General features: G+C 35.7%; 1 protein-coding gene across 5 annotated transcripts in view; it reads right to left on the bottom strand.

Annotated features, from left to right (window-relative positions):
* RYR2 (ryanodine receptor 2) overlaps nucleotides 1-23,277 on the bottom strand; it is a 392,986-nt gene that overhangs the window by 17,540 nt on the left and 352,169 nt on the right. For all 5 annotated transcript variants that reach the window (XM_069010345.1, XM_069010346.1, XM_069010347.1 and 2 more), the window contains 12 exons: nucleotides 22,349-22,437; nucleotides 20,789-20,917; nucleotides 19,275-19,379; nucleotides 15,227-15,308; nucleotides 12,819-14,122; nucleotides 12,365-12,429; nucleotides 10,414-10,561; nucleotides 8,805-8,891; nucleotides 7,759-7,977; nucleotides 5,703-5,833; nucleotides 5,062-5,104; nucleotides 2,845-2,978 (listed from right to left, as the gene is read on the bottom strand). In XM_069010345.1, coding sequence (XP_068866446.1) covers nucleotides 2,845-2,978; nucleotides 5,062-5,104; nucleotides 5,703-5,833; nucleotides 7,759-7,977; nucleotides 8,805-8,891; nucleotides 10,414-10,561; nucleotides 12,365-12,429; nucleotides 12,819-14,122; nucleotides 15,227-15,308; nucleotides 19,275-19,379; nucleotides 20,789-20,917; nucleotides 22,349-22,437 — 2,536 coding nt within the window. The remainder of the gene's footprint in view (nucleotides 1-2,844; nucleotides 2,979-5,061; nucleotides 5,105-5,702; nucleotides 5,834-7,758; nucleotides 7,978-8,804; nucleotides 8,892-10,413; nucleotides 10,562-12,364; nucleotides 12,430-12,818; nucleotides 14,123-15,226; nucleotides 15,309-19,274; nucleotides 19,380-20,788; nucleotides 20,918-22,348; nucleotides 22,438-23,277) is intronic.

The raw sequence follows: 23,277 nt of genomic DNA, 5'->3' as shown, positions 1-23,277 counted from the left end.
GTCACCATAGCAAGTACAAATCTTGAGAATTCAGGTGTAAAAACTACTGCAAGTAAAATTCCTTACTTTTTCAGTAGCCATTATGGGCAAGAGACAGACTGACACTTGAGGAAAAAGCCTGCTAGTTTTCCAGGAACAATCCTGTTCTCCGAGATACTACATTACTAAAAATGGGTTACCCGCAAGAGAATCTTTTGGAAACCTAGATTGTTTCTCATGACAAGGAAGAGTAAGGCCTTTTAAATGCTTTCATATTCTGAGGCCAACTGCACTCAGTGTTTGTACCTTTCACATTTATGATACGGTTTAACTTCTCACCAACCTGTAAAAATTTCAGATCTTCCAGTAGAAAATTATTTACATTTTTTCTATTCTTGAAAGTGAAAGAATTCTCTACCATGTGAGCATTTGACAGAAGCCCTGTTTATTTTTCAAATTAGCCTTATGTCACTGTTTGCTGCAGATGCTTGAGCCTTATCTGCCTCTTCTATTGACTCCGACTAAACTAACGATCACAGAAAAAAAAGCAGTTAGAAAGGCAAAGGGACAGGGAAGTAATACTAATGATGGCACCTCTGAAAATTAACTTTCATGTTTGTGTCTTCCATATTATTCTCTCAAATATACTACATCCATGATGCATCTGGTTTAACACCCAAAAGAAGAAACTAATTCAATGGAAAAACAGCACCACTGCCCCAGTCTCAATGTGCAAAATTTAACAGTAGAGCTCCTAACAGTAGAGCAAAATTCTACAGTAGAGCTCCAGCTGCATCATCCTTCTTAGTTGGATATATTTAAATAATCTTGCAACATATTTAAATAATCATTTAAATACTAAAATATTTATACATATAAAGAAATACACTTTATACAAGACTGCACCCATGAGCTGTATGGCTCTTCAAGAGTCAGTACAATGCAAATTCTTTTAATGAAGTATATCACTGAGACAGGCAGAAGCTTTTGAAAAAGCATGGTCACCTGCAAGTAGAGTGCTTTAAGTCCCTTGCAAAAAGACAGATGCAAATCCCAGGCTATTTTCCAAAGGAAAGGGAGAGAAAAAGTAGGAGTAGGGGTCAAGGAGACCTGTTCACTTGCATTACGAATGAAAATGCTACACGCTGCTCTTCCCTTCTGTGTTGTGAGAAACACAGAGATCCGGTCTGGCCTCAGCCTGAGCCACCTCCTCCTGGCACAGGCAGGAGCAGCAGCACCAGAGCTGCAACCTGTACCAGGTCACACCATTTTCTATTTTCTTCCCAAAGTACTGAAATAAGGGTTCAACTCCAATGCTTTTCCCACCTCTCCCTTCACTGGGAGATATAAATATATTCCAAATTTTGAATCTGCAATATGTGTAAGTTTTAGTAGCTTCATTAGTATTCATTTTTGAAAATGTTAAAAAGTGGATAAATGTACCTTCCTGAAGTGATTGATTCTGTAAATTTTTTTTTTATTGTTTTTTATTTTCCCACAACATATTAATCTGTTATGAGTATGGAATTATTCCTTCAAGGAGAACAGGAAAGATGGATGAGGTCATAAAATTTTTCTAACTGTACATAACATGGAGAAGATATTAGAGATGTTAAAAAAAAAAACAGGCATCCTTCAGACATGATTCTTAAAATAAATATTTCATCAGCCTTCTCCAATTGCTTCATTCTGGTCTGTTTTTTCGAGATTACTCACGAATACATTATTTAAATTTTTTTCCCCTCATATTAGTCATGAGCACACAGGGAAGGGAAAGTAGTTTTATTTTGTTTTTATACCAATAATAAAAGTAGGAATTTTTTTTCCTAAACTCAAGCATGGGTTCTACTATAATCCAGCAGGAGCAAAACAGGATGTAAGAATCATTCTGGGAAGTACTTCTGCCACAATATTAAATTTTATTTAGCACTGAAATGCCAAAGAGTCCTTGAGCCTTAACACTGCACCTGATTCATTGTTCAGGCAGACTCCTGGTTTATTAATATCCATCTTTTATAAAGATGGATAAAAGAGTCTTCCTTACAAAATCAGCTCTTGCCTCAATGGAATTCTAATCCACCAGTAGTCCCACTGCCTACTTTTCATAATCCTTGCAAACCCATGGATACAATGTTGCTTTTAAAGAAAGCTTTAAATAAACCCTTACATTAGAATCTCTGTAGCATTAAAATTCCATTTGTTAAAATATGTTCTATCTAGTTGAATAGCTTTTTTATAATGCAGAACTAAAAAAAACATTTTTGCAGTTCTTTAAAAACACTGAGCATGCCGCTGCCCTACAAAGGAGAATTTACTACTCTGAATGTCTAGGGGCTTTTCCTTATTTCTGTCTCTCAAATGATAAACAAATGTATAGCTTAGGGAAAACAAATTATAAAAAGGATATGAAGATTAATCATCCAATTCCTAGATTTTACTGGTCACTAGCACTTAAATTTATTCCATCATTTCTTTACAATCAGAATACACCTTTGCCATTTTTGCCCATTCTTTCCTGCAAAGCTGAACTGAGAACTTGAAAGGGAGATTCCAGCCCAGTTGTACTGACACTACGAAAACAGTGGGGATGTGATGTATTCAAGCATCTGTGCACTAAACTAAATCTTCATACATAAAAAAACAGAAGTCCTGCATATGCATTGTCTATAATTAAATAAATTTACTATATCATTCAACATAAGAATTGATTTATCTTATGCAGATTTATATAAATGAGCAACAAATGTTCTGTCTGAATGACAAACCTTGAATGCTTGATTTTAACTTACAAAACACCCCAACAAAATAGAAACAGAAACAAACAAAAGAACCCCAATCACAAACAAACTGTAGGCAAATGCTTACACAGCAGAAAAGGAGCTATCCTTCTTTGGTTTCTTCTTTTCTCGAGCATCACTAAAATCAAGAGCAGCTTTGTCCATTCCTAGTAACTCACTGATTCTGTCCCGGCCATAGAACTCACCATATTTATCCATTACCTAAAGTTAGAAGGAATATTCAAAAATATTCATCAGTTGGGTAGACCAGCTGTTATTTAGCCTGGATCTGGAGACAGGAGGTTTAACATACAAGCAGCCTTAAAACAGTGCTTCATGACTATGGATGACATAGTGATCACAAGATCTTGAACATACAGTTATGGCTAAATATCATTTTCAGTGAATTCAAACTACCCCTTATCTCTTTCTTACAAAATTTAACATGTTTTGTTAGTAATTTTTATGGAAATAAACTTTTATTTGCTCTCATTCTGACTAAACACACAGCTCCTTCCTAAATATTTTCTGTCTCTTCTCATTTTAAAAGAATAGTCAAAGAAATACAAAATTGTCTACAACAAGATCATAACTCAGTGACTCCTACAGGTGAGGTGGTATTTTGCCAGTTTTCTAATAGGAAATACTTTAAATATTTATTGATACTTCTGCAGATTTTTAGAGACAGGCCTTTTTTGTAACAAGCCTGAAAACAGTGCTTCACAACTGGATTATTCTGTAGACTGGGGATTAAAATACAAATATATATAAAAGAAGACATTCTTTGCAAACCAGTATATTTGAAGGCACTTAAATCATACAGCACAGTTCCTCAGCCAAAGCTAAAGTACCAAATCTTCCACACAACTTAAAACCATACTCCTTTCCCTTTTGATTTGAGCTTTCCTTGATCAACTACATTGACAGAAGCACTGTAGAATTTTATTTTCTTTTTTGAGTACTCTGTGAGAGCTACTGCTTCCCCTTTGCTTAGACAGACAGGTAGAAATCTGTATATAACAACTTAAAATATGAAAAAAACATTTCCCACAGCAAAATGAATACACAATTCAAAGGAATTTTTTGTCAGATTGACCTAAGATTGTTACAAAGCAGAAGAGCTAAGAGCATTAAAAAAGACATGTTTCCAATAGTATGATACAAGATTGGCATTGAAGTGTGAAGAAGGGGTAAATCTGATCCAACAACATGTGCATCCTCTTTTGCAATTGTACCAAACACACTAAAAAGATTATTTTTGCTGTAAGCTATTGTACAAACATTTGATTTATTTCTTAAGAGCAAGCTGAGGAAACATTTAAAATAGCATTTGTAAGAAATGAGCTTTTGCAGTCCCTGCTTAGAGAGGACTATTTTTGAGAGAGAGGTCGTTAGCTAATGCAATAAAAGCTCACCTGCACACCCACAAAGGAGCCCAGAGACACAACGGTTGGGGGAGAGTACAAAGAATACCTTGCCCAGCTAGTCCCAAGTCCATCAGCCCATTAAAGGCCCATTTCCTCGAGCCCAGAGGACTACAGTGGCACAGTGGCAGGCAGGAACCCAAACTATGGATTCACAGTGAATAGATGCTCTGCCTGGTCCCTCCCAGGGCAGTTCCAGGAGAGCCTCAGACCCAGTGTCCAAATCTGAAACCCATCAAGATGAGTCACTGGTAATAACTTTCCAGATCACCTGTCAGACTAAGAGGATTACTGCCAAGGGATGCATGCACTATGCATCCCATAAATGGGATGTTATTGGATGTTACAGGGAGAAAGCAAAGATGGAGAAAGGGATGGATTTAGGTGACTTGGGGAGGAAAAACTACGGGAAATAGAGAGGGACAAAAGGGACAAGTGGTCAAAAGGGCCAAAAGGGGGGGGGGGGGGGGGGTCTTCTTATTAATAACTTTTTAACCTTCTATTGAGTGAGGGACACCATTCTTTGCATATAGAGGCAAATACATAAATGCACACAGACAAAACATTTTACATAATTTGCATTATACATATAAGCACACACAAAATTCGTCATGTAATTTCATGAATGTATTTGAATTACTGTTTTATACAAAAAGCTATACGTAGAAAAAGTTTGAACAAAAAACTATCCAAACCACTCAAAAGTAGTTGTAAGAATGAGGTAAGGAATTCTGTGTATTTTAATATTGTAAATATGGAAATCTACATTGAATCAAAGTTTTATTTCAAAGAAGTGTGGTCCACATTCCTCCAAACATGGAAAGAAATATGCATTAAAATTTTATTTTAACTTCATTTATCTTTTTAAAAATAAGCCTCACCTTTCTTTTCACAAACTTGTCCCAATAGTTATTTGGAAAAGACCTGAAAAATACAGATAAACAAGATTAAATTTTAGACATATATATACCAATTTTGTTTCTATGAGTCTCTGTGTGGCGGCTATCACCAGTTAGTCACTTGTGAACCCTCTGGAGTGCAAGTTGCCAGATGGTGTTCAGCCTACCATTTAAACGTGGCTTAAGAAGCACAGCAGAGCCAATGCCTGCAGACAAGAGTTCTAGAGCAGCTACATCCATCCCACACACAGTCCCACCAGGCAGAGAGATGGAACTTTAAATAGGTGATGCAAAGCAAAGCTCACTCTTGAACTGAGAGCAATCCACAATCATCATCATTGTGCTTGTCAAAACAAACTCATTGCATTTTTTTTTTCTTTTATGAAGAGAATTAATTTTAAAGCAAAAATCTGGGAATGTATAAGTATAGTAATGTATAGTAACAGTAAAAATGAGAATAAACATTAGCCTCGCAGGTGCCTGAAAGTTTTGTATATCCTTGCTAGAAATATATTCCTAAAAATTGTTTATTTCAGACAAGATGGATGATAAGTATATAATTGTGGAAATAGAAGAACAATTACTTGCAAGGCTATAATGAGACAGAGCAAGTAAAAACTCACTGTGTGTTGATTACAAGTCTATCCCACTGTCCCTTAATATCATCTTCTGATGGCTGCTCAGTTATATAGAGCCCATCAAATTCCAATTTCCTTGCCACTTCCTTTTCTCTCTTAAAAATAACCAGTGGAACCTGCAGTTGAAAAAAAAAAATACAAGAATTATTTAAAATGCACTGATATGTCTGCAAACTTTAAGAAAAGCTGGTTGTTATGAAAAATTAAGCATCAAAACTGAATAAAGCAAAAATAGTACTTAAAAAATTAAAAGTCTTAACAACTATAGTGTACCAAACAGTTGTAAAAAGATGGCCAAAACCCCTGAAGAGGGATCCTTCAAATAAAAACAGTTTTTCAGTGCTATGAAAGAATTAGAGGTAGTCAAGTGAAAGAGAGCTAAATTTTTTTTTTTTAATTCATAGAAATTCTAGTTCCAAACTATTAACTTGGGACCACATTTTTGGATTTCATTTTGATACCCAGAAATGTTAGAGGCTCCTTTTATTTGTTGAAGAATTTTTGAGGTTTCACAGTGAGAAACAGTGTTTCACTGCAGAGAGCAAAGACTGTAAGCAATAAAAAAAGAATTGTCAGCAGCTGAGACACCTAGCCAGGCTTTACCTACAATTCTCTTTCATCAGCTGGATGATTTCAAAAGTACATTTCAAGAAGCCAGATGTAAACAGTGGTTCAAGTTCAGTGGATTTTCCTAAGAAATCTCTTACCAAAAAAAAGTAAACTGTACTCTTTCCTGGAACTATTTCACAGGTCCCGAAAATGCATCCACCTTGCATCACCCACCTTGACTGTGATAGTAGTTGTGTGGACATGAGTATAGTGAAACAGTAATAAGGAAAAATGTAATGGATTTCATGCTCAGCAATATCCAGAAGCAAACCTATGAGACATAGGCCTGCAGTTCAGAAGATTTTGGATTTAAAAATCTCCAAAATAGAGACTGAAACTACCATTGGACCATATTTTGGTTTCAGAATTGGAAAGAAGGCAATTGATTACAATAAATATTGATAACAATGCTTTTCCCTCCCAGTCAGAGAAAAAATGTTCAAAAAAAAGATGTAGCATAAAAATTCATGGTAGGAACAAATGAAAACATATGAGGTGGGAGAAGAAAACATCTCAAAAGCCAGAAATGTAAGCTTTTGTGCTGTATGGCAACCAGTGCAACAAAAAAATGTTTCAGTATTTATTGACCTGCAGGGATACTTAAGGTAGAGATTAAAACCAACACTAAATGCAATAGTATGATGAAAATTTCCTTGAACTACAAATGCAGATTGTGTCTTTTAGCATAGAACAAATTATTAGCCATTAAAAGAGGAAAAGAAAAATATTAAGGACCATATAAGACCTTAATAAAAATATTAAAAGCACAAATGAGCAGCTGGGTCATAGCAAGGGTCCATTTAATTTAACACTATTCTGCACTTCGACATAAAGCTTTTGCCCTGGAAGAGTGTAAAGATGGGGGAAGTACATCTCAGATACACTTCTCCCAGCTCCAGAGATTTATGACATTTGATTTTTTTAAACCAACATTTTGTCAATGGAAGTTTTGCCATCTTTAGTTTTCACATCCCTAACAGAGATCTTCTAAAAGATGCTTAGGCTCCTGCCAGAACACTACCAGCAGAGTGTTTGTATGAAAAGCAGGCATTTTGTACAGTCACAATATGCAGAAGCAGTAGTCCAAAATGCTGCATTCTTTTCAAACGACCTAGGTGACAGACTAGGAATGCAGATACTGTCGTCTACCTCCCTCTGGTCATGTGTGTTCACACCTTGTCTTCCACAGTCACAAGCAGCTTCTGAATCAGGTTACTGCCATGACTGTCTGGCTGACAGCAAATCAGACTCTGGCCTACAACTTCCTGAATGCACACATCACCTAACACACACTTTCTGGGTACATTACACTAACAAAATAGTATTTCTTTACACGGTGCCCCAACCTGCTTAAGCAGGTTGACTTTGTTCTAATTTATACCACTTGACAGATAAAAAAGTTTAGACCTAGAAAAAAAGTTCTTTTCCTTACTTTCAAACAATAATAGCCTATGATGCAGAAGAATGAGATGACTGTGTGTAGGATGGCCAAAATCCGCAGTGTAGGCTCCATGTAGCCACTGCTTTCTTCCAGGACATAATGCACTGCAATGACCCTCTCATCATCACTTTCCAGAATGTTCAACTTGGTACTTTCACCATCAGATACCACAGGAAGTTCCTTTTCTTCTGGCACAGCAGATGTGGAGACCTGTTTAAAACACTTAATATTGCAGCTGTATTCCTTTGACAAGAGCTTTACAATACTACAAGCTAAGTAGTATAGCTGGAAAGAACGATATCAAGAACAACATCACTGTAAAGAAAGAATTTTTTTTACATAAAAATGTCCACAAAGAATATCTCGGCAAAATCTTTTCGTCTTGTTACACCAGTCTGTAATAGTGTGCTTTTTCTTTTCTTTTTTTTCCACTATCTGTCCATGTTACCAAATTTGGTCCATGATGAATTTTATCACCTCAAATTCAAGAAAGGGCACAGCCCTCTTAGAAGAAACCCCTGACAAACCTGCACGTAGTCTTTATCATCAGGGCTCTGCCAGAAACTGATTTGAGTCCAAAGACTCTAGAGTTGCATTAATGATACTAAAAGCCTTGACAAAATCAGTGATATTCTAGGCAGCTTAAGATGATGTGACTCCTTGCAGTACACACCCTCTCAGGAGAGCATAATGGCACAAGAAAACATCTCAAATGACATGGATTAGTTTAAGTTACCTATGAAGGCTCAGCTTGGCTGGTTCACTGTACTGGGAAATGGAGCATCTGAGGCACAGGTATGCCTTTCAGCCTGCTGCCTTTGTCCCAGCATAATGCTCTGTAAATAGCTATTTGTGTACTGGAAGTCTATTCTTACTTGACACAAATGTTCAGCTGTCACCATGTTAGATTTCTGAAGTGGTAGAATGAAGTAGGTATTTAATCTGTTAGGTTAGGCAGTTTTACCATAGCATATTGTCTACAAAACCCAGACGTTTTCCAGTGTGCAATCTAAAAAGCAGTATTTTGAGAAATTTACCTTATAGAAAAGCAGGATAAAGTTGATGGCAAAAGCAACAAATAATGCCAACATCCTCATGTTGTAAAAGTTTCGTGCAAAATAATTCTGAAAAGAGAACAGAACATAAATATACTTTGCCTAATAAAGATTCAACCAACATTAGTAAATTGCTGCTGAGAGGGGAGTTTGTGGGAGTTTTTTCTGAACTTTTTCACAGAATTAGAAAAAAAAATCCAAACCAACAAACATTTTGGGTGATGTACAAGTTCTATCCTACTCTACACGTGCAATAATGGATAAAGGAGCTTTCTTTTCACTCCATGCATAAAGGATGAAGGATTTCTAATTGCCTCTTATGTCTTTTTCATTGTCCTCTCAATACACTTGGAGACAACACAGAGACATCACAATGTAAGAGTAATGGATTAACAATACAGAAGTCTCTATCTTCCCTGCAGCTCAATATTCATACATATGGCAAGTTGCTACTTTTACCAAAAAATAAAAAACTCTGCATATAAGTTTATTTAAAATATTTTTTATTCCAAAATCAACTGCATTTTTACAAGGTCGGTAACAATTCATGTGTGACCTGAGTACCGTGCAAGCTTTTCTGACATTATGACGCTATAAAAAGGACTGCAGAAATGTATCCTTCTCCTTCCTGACAACTCACAAATGTTTACAGCACACATTTTAAATGCTTTAAGTCTCCTACAGGAATTCCATTTTTTCAGCCCTAATCATAGATGACTATTAGTGAAATATAAAAGGAGACTATTAGAAAAAAATTAAGCAAAATTCACATGATTGCAATGTGACTACCCTAAAAATGTATCTCAGTTCAAAAGCCAGATTTAAACTCTTAATTTCCTAATAAGATTTTGACTGTGGTTTTGTAGTTTCGCTATGTTACTCTTGTTAGAAGTAGGCCATCCCTACACAATAATATACTATATACATAGTTAGAGTATATTTCTTTTTGCTTTGCATTTCATCCTAGCCTCAGAGAATATGAATGGAATCTCCTAGCTAATAAAAACATGGATTTTAAGCAGTTCTGGAGCAAATATTATCTGATATTTTACTGAGAGACTCTCAGATGCAGTTTTACATTTTCAGTAAGTCTTATTTTCTACGGGTTTTGAAAAACTTGACAAATATTAACTTGCTATTTCACAAAAAAAAAATCTGTAACATCTTTTCTTATTCACTTCAGGTTAAGCATCATATCTTAGTTGATTCTTTTTGTAGGTGAGCTTGTAATTTCCTGAAGTTGTCTCTCAAGGAAGGAGAAACCCTACTAGCTCACTAGCTGCTGTAAAAACTCAGGAATTTTACTCACAGAAAAATGCATGGATGTTTTCCAGTGATGCACAGGCATCTCTGAAAGTCTAGGCTTGGGACAACAATTGTCTTCCTAAGAATTAATATGTGGTATATACTAAGTTATTTGTGTGTTTCTTTTCTCTAACATTACCATTAAACCTTTGCTTCATGTCAATTTTATGGACAATGGTGGATAGAAAAATGTGGTGAAGCAGATGCTATTTGTCTTTACATTGTTAGAATATGGTGGTACATGTCTCTGCCAGCAGCTGAACACAAAAGCTAGAGAACAGCTTACAAGAAGCTTCTGCTGGTATGCAATGATATTCTTCCAGAAAACAGATTCCTGAACTTCTGGTTCTCCATATCTGTGCGTATGCAGTTGTCTTAATTTCTGTTTCCCCTTGTCTTCCTTGGTTTTCTCTTCTTTTTCTCCATCTTCTCCTCTTAGGATACAAAGGAAGGAAAAATAATATGTCAAATTAATAAAATTGCTAAATTAAAATCACATTGTGATTAATTAATTTCAAGATGATCTGTTAATGAGGCTCAAGTAGCCATGACTCATGCAGTTCATGTACATGACAAATATCCGTCTTCAGTCCAAAGTGCTGGCAAGGGTGACAGTCTGGTTAAGGCTACAGATAAACTTACTGGTTTGGCACCTTGAAGTGGGAATGCTAGCTGGTACAAGCAGGTAATCAAGAATCTGCCAACCTTATTAGCAAGGGTCTTCATAGCAGTACAGCTAATTCTTGCAGTGATAAAATGTCTGTAAGCTGACAGCTCTATGACTGCATCAGTGCCTATATGTCTAAGTGCTCCCCTCCAATCTCTTGCACTTAAACAATCTAGTTCCCACAAAGGTTGCAGAAAACTTTCATTCTTGCATACAAGTCAAACCTCAAGTTTTAATTTCTGCATTTCTGCCCATCTCATGAACTCATAAGTACCCACTCCAGGAGGGGATGAAGTAAGAATTTGTCAGCATCTGGTGTGTGGGTATCACCATGCTGTCTCATTAGGGCAAGTTAGAGTTCGTGGGCTGCCTTCTTCAAACACATGATCTAAAGAACTGTGAATTATCTCAGAAGTTAATTTGACCTGTCAGCATGAGAGATGAAAAGATCACAGAAGTCCACTTGAAGCCAAACCAGAGTGAGAGGCAACTTCTAAGCTACATTATTAATTTCTCAGTACCTATCTACAAACAGAATAACTGATGTCCAAAGCCGCTCCTCTTCCTAGGACACATTTCATAAACTTTCACTTCCAAGTTTGCCATGTTAGGAGTAGCTTCATGGAAGCTTATAGTGCCAGGCACTGCACTCCTCACAGAGAATACAGGTATTACTGCAACTCACGCAGTCAAGCAGAGCAATCAACAGTGAAGTGACCTTCAAAAGTCAGGAAGACTCTCCCTCACAAAGTTATACTGGCCAAGTTAGAAATCTGCTGCACTGATTAGGAAGAAGAGTTTTTGTCACAGACAAGTGCTTGTCATCCCAGAAGAGCAATACGAGTCTGAGACTAAGGCATCCTCTTAGAATTCTGACAGTGATAAATCAGCTACAGACACTGTACACAAAAATGTACATGTATCAGGAGCCATAAAATACAGAAATAGAGATCCATAGTTTTTACTGGTTAAAACCAAGCACTATATTTTTCTTTCCACTATTTTTATTCTGAGCTAATGGCATTAACATTGGATTTTAATGTCTCCTAAAAGTGTTTAAATGATCATTGATCAAATCTCTTCATAAAGATGCGAGAGTACTCTGTAATTCATTAAAATTATACTGAAATGTTAAGGTTTTGCAAAACGCAAATAACTCAAAACATGTCACAGCAAATGGGAGAAGGTAAAGCAGATTCAGTTGCTGATGGATACCAGGTCTCTGGAACCCAGGTGCTCTTACAAAGTTTCCAAGAGATTTTCTTCTAGCTTTCAGTTTTGCCAAGAAAAAAATTAATCAATCAAGCGCATTCTAAAATAAATTAAATGAACATTACAAAGGACACTTCTGGGAAGAGGGACATGCACAGAATCAGAGTGGTGCTTATTACATGGCATCCTTGCAAATGTGCACAGATGATGAGGATTGTTAAAAAAAAAAAAAAAACAACCTAATTGGAATGTGAATGGACAGAAAATTAAAGGCAAAGAAGTAAAAATCAGCCTAGGTTTTTTTTTCAGTGAAACAAACCCTTTTTTTTGTAGGATCAGAGGTTAAAGTAATACATACTCAGCTTTTTCAGGTTCTGATTTTGTTTCTTCTTTCTCTTCCTTTTCATCTTCTTTCACCTTCTCCTACAGAAAATAAGGTTTAAAACTGTGTCTAAACAGTATTATACAGTACAGAGTTAGTCAAAAGAATATCCAGAATGCAGACTGTTGGGTTTGTTTCTTTCTTTTTTTTTGTTAAACAACTGAAAACCTGATAAAAGATGATAATTCAATTTACATTAATAAAGAGAGGCAATTTAACACTGAATTAAAAGCAATTCAAAACACCATGTACTTAGAGAAGGCTGTGGAAATTCAAGTTTATGATATCAGAAAGAGTAAACACTAGTAATTATACGTGGTTTCTTAAAAAGTCAGAAAACCCAGAAAAACAAAGATACAAGCATTACGTCAAGACTATATTTAATATATGAAAGAGAGAACTATATATCAGAAATAAAAGATACAATTACCTGGATTTTTTCCTGTACTTCAGGCATTGGTGCTAAGGAGGGAGTGCTTAGTAAATCACTCAAACCAGCATTTGGATTGTGAGGGATCAATTTATACTGTCCACCTTCTCGTTTCAAATCCAAACCAAATATATCTGAGAGTAGATCACTTTCTTCTGTTAAAGTCTGCAGATCCGTCAAGTCTTCTGCAGGCAATGCAGTTTCTGTTGGCTTCCTCTCCCCTTCTTCTTCTTCCCCACGCACCTCATCCTGAGTGGGATCTGGCATATTAGCCAACAGTTCAGCCACCTTGATTTTCTTGGCTCCTTCTACTAGGCTACCTCCAAGCAGCAAACTGCATATGATGCGAAAAAAGCCCCGGACAACACTACAAGCAAAATGTAGTAAGCCCATCAAAATGCTCCAGTAGGAAGAAAACAAAGCCATGACCATGTCCTTCATGGTCATTTTCTTCACTTTTTTCATTTGTTTCTTTAGACTCTTCATGCTGAGCATTTTCATAAGAGTCATTAAATTGTACTTGAGAGCTACTAAAGCTGACTTCATGGTAACAAGAGAAAAGAAACCCATTCTAGGATCTTCTTCCTCAGAATTATCTTTCTCATTCTCCTCTTTATTAGCTGACCTTTCGTTCAGATCTGACTCAGAGATCTGGGCAGCCAGTTGCATTTCAAAGATGGTATCCTCACAGAAGTTAACAAAAAGCTCCATCTTTTCTTTCTCCCCACCTTCATTTACAACATCAAATATAAACTGTCTCTTTGACTCTTTTACCTGAGGTTTTTCCCACTGAGTCCGACTTGACTCACTTATTTCAAAATAAACTCGTTCAATGCGCTTTGCACTGCCCATAATTTCTATTCGTCCAAGGAAAGGCTGAAAGTAATTCAGCACACTCTCTGAGAGCTCAAGGAAAGTTTGCAAGCGTGTATCATGGGGCATGTGTTCTGACAGGTTGGTCAGGAGAACAGCAACATTGAAACCAATGTCTTTTGCAGGCTCATGAAATCGTTTCACAAACTCCTCATAGTCCAAAGTCTCATTCTCATCTGTTTCAGCACATGACAGCAGAAACTCCGTTTCCGACTGAGTGTAGTGCTTATGGCTTTCCATTGCCCTGTGAAAATCCCTCTTTGAAATTATCCCTTTACCATCAGGATCATATTCTTTGAATGCATCAGAGGAAGTCAAATCTTTCAATTTTAAGAACATATCAAAAAACTTCAGAATCATCTCCACATTGTTCGACGATTCCACAAGCATATCAACCATCTGCTTTCCAATAGTTCCATTCACAACATTACCTAGAGGTGATGACATGATATTAGAGAAAATTATGTCAGCAAATGTTTTGGCAAAGAAAAGTGTATTATAATGATTAATGAAATAATCAAAGGGTAAGAATGATAAACTATTGGATAACACACATGAGAAGGGTAGCTCTGAAATCTGGAATCTTCTACTACTAACTCTGCCCTAAAACTTGGAAAAAACATGTGACTGAGTATTTGCCATTGCAGGAAGGATTAACAAGGCCTGTAGAGAGAGATCATACACTTAATACAGTACCAAAAGTGGGGCAGCATATTATAAATTTCACTATAGAGCAACACAGACAGAACTAGTGTCACATCAACCAGATGAGAAGCTCAGTAGGCTCCTCACGGAGCACAGTCTACAGTACTAAGAATTTACTTTGCTTCTCAGTAACCTTCTAGGAGCGAAGCAGTAGCCGTGGCAGTGCATGCTACACTGCAATCTGTGCTGCATTTTCTGCCCTCCAAGTTCTCACAAGAGAATGTGGTAGGATGCATGTAAGAAGCCAAAAGGAAGAAAAGATCTTTGGATCATCTGTGTGTATGTCTAGTTGGTCTAGCACTAGAAGCTCTAATACAAAACCGTAAAGTAGCTAAAGCAATAGTAAGGGTATTTCTTGGCAATGACTGCATTCTCTGGGGAATCATAATTTCAGGACCTTGAACATAGTCAGTAGCAGAATCAAGCCCGTTCTTTATGGATAAGATCACTACTAAAATCAATGCAATATATTAAGGGTGTTAATAAAATGACTGATAAATTGTTTTGTCCCTAGAACTCAGGATTTCAACTTAAGTAGTAAAAAACCTTTTCGTGTAAACCCAAAAGATAAGTCAAGTTCATGGAAAAAAAGTAAAACTTCTGCTAGCCCTGGCTTTTATAAAGTTCTGGCACTCAGAATTAATATAACCCATGTCAACAACACTACCTAAATCTCCCATTCACTCTCAGACCTAAAAGGTCTTGTCACAACCGAGACATGAAAATTAAAAACACAAAGAAAAGTAGAGCATTATTTCTCAAAATAAGAAAATCACAAAGGTAAAACCTTTGCTAGAACAACTGTGAAAGAGATTTCGAATTTTTACTACCTTCCAGCATAGACAGCAGCATGACAACCATATCTTTCTGAAGGTCCATTAATTCCTTCAGTAGTTCAATTTGGCTGGAATCCTAAATAACAAACACAGTATATAAATGATATATTGATTTCTGTAGCATTTATTTATGTGCATGCATATTTCACCTTGTAAAAAGCAGACTTAGAAATTAAGAAGCTAGAAGTGTCGAAAATGATAATATAGTGAAAATATATTTAATTGCTTAACTTCATACACAATCACCTGTTTAGAAAGAGTAATTTAATAAAGACAAAACTGAACATGATAGAAGATTTAAAGCAATAACAGGGTATGTCAAGCTCACAGATTATGCTTCTGTGATGTTTCATGTCAGCTAAAATATTGTTGCTTTTGGTGTAAACAAGTTCTGGTGTAAACAGCTATAGAAAATTGTAAAAACAGTAGCACATAGAGCTCAAACTATAACATGATTCAAAATGAGTCATTTCATTATAGGCTACTGAATTTTTGGAGGGAGAAAGAAAAGTTGAAATAAAATTTTGAAGTATTTATTAATAAAGTTCCATTAGTAAATCCTTAGACATACATTAAATTGATTTCTTAGCTATCTCTTATCTCATTGGGTTTATCAAGTTTACTATGCCACTTGCCTGGAGTCTATCTGGATAGATTTATTAATTTCTTCCTCAGTGATACACTGTTGCATCATGCCATTGATAACAAATACTTGAGCACTGCTGGATTTCAGTAAGTGGCACAACAAACTCAAGGTACTTTATGGCTTGGCAGGATGCTTTGCCTTAAAAGAATTTCGATAAAGCTTATCTGCTTGGCCTGGAACCCAGTCAGGAGACAAAGCAATGCAAGTCATCTCTGGTGAGCTACTGGTGGCACCATAGCGGTATTTCTTAGTGTTGAATATGCTAACAGACCAGCCTGGCTTACCATCTTCAAACACACATCTGTCCCTTTGAAGCCAGACTTGACTGATAAGCTGCTAAACTGACCTAGAGGCATAGGACTGCCAGCCAACTTCTTTATGCTATTAAAATCCAGGCCACTTTCATACAGTTAGATTCTTCCACAAACTTGAAGTATATGGAGTTTCTCCAGTGGATCTGGGACACCTCTCCACAGTTACTTCTCAGGGATTGAGGGAAAGAGGAAGAAGTACTCCACAAAAAGGAGTGAGATTCATCAACCTCTTAGTAATGTTTCTTTTGCTAGCTTGCATATAATTGTTTTAACAGAACTGCTTCCATATAGTGCACTTTGATTTTATAATTGACCAGGGCTTTTAGCTTTTATAATGTGTAGTAAGTAATTCTGGTTAAGATCTGTCTGTTCATTTGTTGTAATAAGTAACTCATCTTTTATAAATTTATCTGATCTGCCACCATTAAAACTTGCAGAATAGTGATTTAATCACACCTCTGTAATTCCTTAAATTTAAACTGTTAACAAAATCTGAAGCTAAGGAAGGATTTATCTTCATTTAAATCCCTTTCTGTGAAGGAGCTTAAATACAAAAAGGAATTCTTTCTGTTCTTCAGACTCAAAGAAAATGTTTTTATAATAAACTTTGTCTAAAGCACCCACTCCACCTTCAACAATGACAATTTGGATCTTGGACTGAAAACCACGTAATTTGGAAATATTAAGATTTTTAATTGATTTGCCCTGTAAGTTTTCATTACAAAATTTTAACTAAAAAAAGTTGTTTGCAACCCAGATATTTTTGTTCATTTGGATTGAAAATTGTACTTTCTTTTTCTGCCTTAGGGATGTTTTTTAAGAAGTATTACCATTATCATATTATTGCTTCCTGGTACAAGATAGAGAATTAAAATGCAAAAAAAATACCTCAAAGCCTAAAGAAAAGAGTGATTTTGTTTTGGTCCTATTAAAATCTTGCTTCACATGTTCTCCAAAGTGCTCTGGAAACTCATGATTGAGAACAAAACCCAATTATTTAGCCTAGGCAGGCCCTTCTTACAGACAAAAGCCATAGGGCAATTCCTTATAACTCTACTTGGCCACACTCAACACTTTTGAAAACCGGTATTTCAACAGAATATGAAAAGCTTATTTGTAGATACAAAAATGCTGCTAGCAAGGATTTTCTTGCTATTTTCTAAGTCTGTGAGAGACTTTTCTCTCTCACAGAAGAGGTAGCAGAGTTATGTAAACAACCAAACACCTGCAACCTTGAGAAGCCTTGTTTATGGTACAGTAGAAAAATATTTTGACAATGGATGTTTTAGGATTTTAGCCAATCACCCCAAGGGGTGGCTGATCCTTTGTCCAATTAGACTATGAAGAAAAAAGTCTATAAAGAGTTCTTAAAATAATTAAATAAATCAATCTTGCTGCACAATTCCTGCCTGCTGGATCTTTCCTCCTCCCTACGGCTGCGGGACACGGTACTGTACCCTAGGGCATTTTTTAATACTTAAAAATATATTCTTGTAATCAATATAAACAAGCAAAAGAGCCGCTGTCTATTCTGGTATTTCCTGCTGGCCCTCATAAGGAGTTTCCAAAAGCCAAAAGCTTGATCTGCAAGCAAGAGGAAGACAGCATCACTATTTACAGTGATGCATTTGGAGTGATACACTTGGAGTAGACTGTAGAGTAGACTGTACAGACTGTAGACTGACTGTGGAGTAGACTGGACAGAACACCACAAATAACTCCACAGACCTTGGTGGATCTTGTTGTGTAAAGCAGCTGGGCTATCTTTGAAGAGGAAGGATGAGTATCATTATTTTCTAGATTCACTGATCGAAAGATGCTGTGAAGCCACTCTGGGCACAGCTGAGACTATAAACTTGTCATTACTGTAAAAGCAAATATTGCCCATAGCCACATTGTATTTCATAATCCACACATAGCTACCATGTGTTTGACTCACTGTAAGTAACTGCTTAAATACCTCTTTCAAGTTAGCTTTAGTGGAACAGGAAGAAAGCACAATAGCCTTCACCATGGCCTACCCAAATATTGACTATTTAAAAATTCTTAAAATAACAAAGATGTTTCAAAACCGGAACAGTATCTACAGGCACCTTTAAATGCACTTTAGTAGAAATTCAGTGCATTTCTCTTGAAAAACAGGTTTGACTGTTTGTCAAAATACGCCATTTGTGGGAAGAAGTCTTCTATTTAGCCATAAAGAATGAAACACATACCTGTAGCCCAAAGTCCACAAGTGTAAGCAAGCAGCCTACTTTCATCCATAAAGTTCCAAGGGCAGGGAGAATAACAATCTGAGCAAGACTACTTTAATTTATGCAAATAATACTTACATGGACACCTTTGGAGCTAAATACTGAAATCTAAAATCTCAGAGCCTTCAGAGCTGTATTTCTTAACAGTAACTAACACTTTTACAAGCATATGACATTTTTCTCTGAAAATGTCAAATTATGTAAAAAAATTAGAATCACTGCATTCAATTAAGATGTGTGATTCTTTTAAAAAGTTAAGAAGGTGAAAAATGCACTGAAAATGAAAAGTTTTCACACCCTGAAGTACTGTCTGTGCCAGTCCGCTCCACTATTTCTACAGCTTATGAAATGAATACTCACATCTGAAAGAAATTCACCCATTATAAGGTCTGACTACTCTCTACTAAGAGTGAGAAAAGCTTAGATGCAGACACGTGTTGAACTAGGGTTCAATAATGATGAACTAGGGCTCAGTGCAGGAGCCATCAATGAACATGATGAGTCCTGCATAGAAGGAAACTGCAGAAAACACTGTGAGAGAATTTTGGTACAAAAGATCGGAACCAAGAGTTCTTTCTGAATATCAGTGATATGCTTTGCAGTTTCATCTACCCTGCTTTGTACCTGTGGCCAGTAATCCAATTACAGACGTGCTATTCACACCCACTAGTTTTGTAGTTTACTCCCTCAATTTTAATGTAGTCTATCACTTCTGCCTTTTATTTTTCTAACTGTTGCTATTAATGACTCAAACATATTAATATGTTTTTTTCTCTTTTACAAAAATGCTAGTGACTTATAAAGGAAAAAGTAAAACAAAAATATACCTGAGACAGCTTCATCTGCATGTGGGCAAACACATGAAGGAAACCAACTACAGCATCCCAGAGTCTGCTGTGTGCCAGACTTTGCTGATTCCCAGTACACGGACCCTATTGTTTAGGCAACAACAACAACAACAAAAAAAAAGAAAAAAAAAAAAGAAAACCAAAGTTTGTTTGCAAGAAATTCAACAAAAACAGGAAGAAAGATAGGTAAGTGCATAACTTGGGGCTGTCCTTTAGAAATTGCTTTAATTTTCAAAAAATTAAATCTATCTAGAATTATGTATTTAATAACACCACTGACTGTAAACAACGCCTACTTTTAATATCCATTCTGTCTGTTTTGGCCAAATCTCAATATACTAATATACTAACCTCAAAGTGTGTCTCTCCTTGTAACTTTAAACAATAAATACTAAAGGGGTACAAATATTCAAGCTGTTTCTTTGCTATGTAGTTCCATAAATTAGGAATAACCTTATAGAAGGTTAATGCAAAATTCACATAAGGGATTAGAGAATCAGTCTCCTGATTTTTTTTCCCCAGTATATTGTAGAACACAGTGCTAAAAAATACTTAGAGAAAATTCTGACTTCTGGAAAACAGGAACACAAGGGCTTTTGAAGCTTCAAAGGATAACAAATAAAATCTCTACCAGGTAAAAACACTACCTGTGATTTGAGAAATATGTATACATTAAATATATTTACACACATTCATACACGCTGCCTCTTCTCATTTTTATTCAGTCCTACTCTACCACATTTCATCCTCATGAACTATAACATACTATTTTTATAATAATTATTTTCATCATAATTATTTTCATCTGAATGAAAACAATTTACTAGACACCTAACAGTGTAATGAGGTCCTCTCTAACTTGCTTATTATATGTAGAATCAAATTCTAATATTGTCAGCTGATTTACACAAGCAATTAATGCAGAACTAAATGACACTAAATTCTTTAGATATCCTGGAAGAACTGCTATATTTTTATTTTGACAGAACTGATCCCAATCTCATTTACTGCTGAGTCCACCTCAAGTGCATCTCTACCATTCTCAAACAGAAAGTGTGAATTCACCATTTCGAACATAGCATTGATGCCTTAACCTTATTCCTGACACAAAATACTAATGTTATATTGACTAAACAGCAACTATGATCTGCACTGAAATTAGTTTTCTCAGTGGATTAAAGGTAAAGGCTTTGAAGTGGGGAACACTGCTGCAGTCTAATCAAAATTTAGAACAAAACTCTACTATCTTACATAGATGACTATTAATTTAATAATTTTAAATTTTAATATATTTATAAGATTGCAAAGAGTAGTGACAGGTATATATATTTGAATATTTTGCTTTCTACATAAGCAAATTCATTAAAATAATGCTGAACAAAAAATGCCTCTATATTATATTTCTATTTTATATCTAGGTACTTTATATCTTCATGCCAAATGTGTGACGAATTTTATTTCAAGTTTATAACATTCTAATGAAATTAATTTACCTGGATATACTCCGTGAGAGTATTGAAAACTTGTTTTGCAACCTGGATGGCTTTGGAAAAATTTCGTTGTCCTTGTTCATCAATAACATCCTTCCCAGAATAATACCAATAGAAATCACTAATGGATTCCTAAAGAAAAAACAGTTGTGAGAAGCACAAAGAGATTGTGTGGCCAAACTGGCTCTAACAGGATATTCACCAATATAAGAAAAACAGTATTAGACAGTTCTAGTTCTGAAAATTATTTAGTGTATAAATACTTTAAATGAATCACCCAGCAATTCTCAAGTACTACTTCAAGAATTGTAGTTTCATCTCAAGGGAATCAGTAAGAAAACAAATACAAGGAAAGAAGTAACTTAAAAACCCCACAGCAAACCTCAAAATAAAATAAATTAAAAATTCGATGAGTTGGTATCTGCTCTTAGAAATACAACTGCCTGCATTCTGAAATGGAGTGCTCAGTAGTACTGCCATGCTGCACGCTTTCCATTAAACAATGTCTCTTTATACTGCGTGCTTGACACCTAGTCAATAGCGGGAGAAAATGTTGCTTTGTGTGCATGATTCCTCTCTCCATCTTCCCCAAAGGCTTAAAGTTTCAACCAAGTAAGCAATGGAATGAAAATCATTGCACTGTCTCTACAACCTCTACAGAATGCGTAAAGATAGAAAGCAATGTTGATAGCAGCAGCAGCGTAAACAAAAAAAGAAAAAGAATTTTCAAAGTCTGGAATTCTCTGAGCAAATAAATGAATGGCTAAAAGGAACTTAACTAGATAAGTAATTTTTTAAAAACTCAACAAAATATATTATCACATGAAGTGGTTTTCAGAAAGAAGAGAATTATAGGTAAAAATTATGAACATTTATCACAAAATATTGTTTTCATACCATTCACATGCTTCAGTCTGGAAACAAAGTAGATTTTTTTCATTACTTTCTATTGGGTTGTGACAATGAAATGTTTTCATATTAAAAGGATTTTGCAGATAATTCAAAATACATGAATGAAAAGGTTTTTAATCTAGCCTTCTGCAGGTTTTTTTTTTTCTTTTTGCCTTCTTTTTCCTTCTTTAGAAAATGTGCTGTTCTTATGCTTCACTCCATGCCAGCCCATGAGCATTCATGCACAGAGCGGCCAGTGTTCAGCCTAAATCAGAATATGGATGAAAAAGCAGCTGGCTGAAACTGAACTTGGGCAATACAAAACTCTTCTCACTCACAGGGTAGTTTCAGTCCACACCTGGCTACCTGTATTCATGGACATCCTGAGCATGCACCGGCCTCCTGCCGCTCTCCTTGGTTAACAGCCTCCACCACACTCCTGCGTATAAAGGCTGAAACCAGTCCTTCACATTTATGTCACCTTTGACTCTCCCAGTACAAAGTAACAATTCTTAAAGAACTGCAACCACTAGTGAATTTCAGCCTTTCTCTTTAGCTTGGGCTACAGGGACCAGAATAAATATGGTGACAAATAAATGTGCTCCTCTAATAAAACTTGCATAGAAGTAAGTCATTATTGTCATGTACTTACTTAGTATATAAGTTACTTACCTGAACTCTCAATAAGTAATCCACAGTAGAAATGATAATATTAACAGTTGTGTTGTTACCAGTTTGAGTTCTCAGGTAATTCTGAAAATCTAAAAATTCAAACAAAAGCTTAATTTGAAATAATTTAAGTGTTAAAACTATTTCTGAAAATTAATTCTGATTTAAGATGATCTATAAAATTTAGGTTAGAGGCATGGATTGGGTTTTCTTCTCTTCCTTTTTGGGTTGGCTTTTTTTTTTTTTTGCAATAAACCACTGCAACAGTTTTAGCATCTTATTGCAGAGATCACATACCAGTGAACTTCTGAAGCCAGAACCTTGTTTGTATATTTCCCCTGTAAAACTTGGTGTTATTTTAATCTATTAATGACTAAAATTACATCCACATCAATGTAATTATACTTAGAATAAATTTTGTTACGCTAAATTACATCAAAAAATTATACAGATCCTGATAATTAAGTCAAAAATATGTCTAATGCCTAAAAAGGAAAACTATCCTTTTTTTTTGGTTTTTATTCGCAAGAATGACAGCGAGAACACAGGGAAATATACTTAATGATAAAAATACACTTAAATTATGCATTTTAATGTGGTTTTTTATATTTAAAAGATACATTATTTCTTCAAGAAAGGTATTGTGTACATTGTAAATTCACATACAATTCTAACTGACATTAGTGGGAAACAGTGTGCACCAGAAAGCATAAACATGCCAAAGGACGATTAATATAACTTCCTCTTACGTCTTCCTCTGAATCTTTCATGTCCAGAAGTCATAAACCATGTACATTTTCCTATGTAAATTTAACTTTGCTAGTAGGTCGAGATCCAAAACCCATCGTTTTGGAAACCATTGTCTTATCTACAAAGTTAGGGCTGTTAAAAAAATTAGCAACTTAATTCCACTTGAAGACTTTCCTTTCATG

Source organism: Aphelocoma coerulescens, chromosome 3 (genome assembly GCF_041296385.1).
Source record: "Aphelocoma coerulescens isolate FSJ_1873_10779 chromosome 3, UR_Acoe_1.0, whole genome shotgun sequence".
NCBI lineage: Eukaryota > Metazoa > Chordata > Aves > Passeriformes > Corvidae > Aphelocoma > Aphelocoma coerulescens.
The sequence above is the reverse complement of the archived record's forward strand: the minus strand, read 5'-3'. Positions and strand labels throughout refer to the sequence as shown.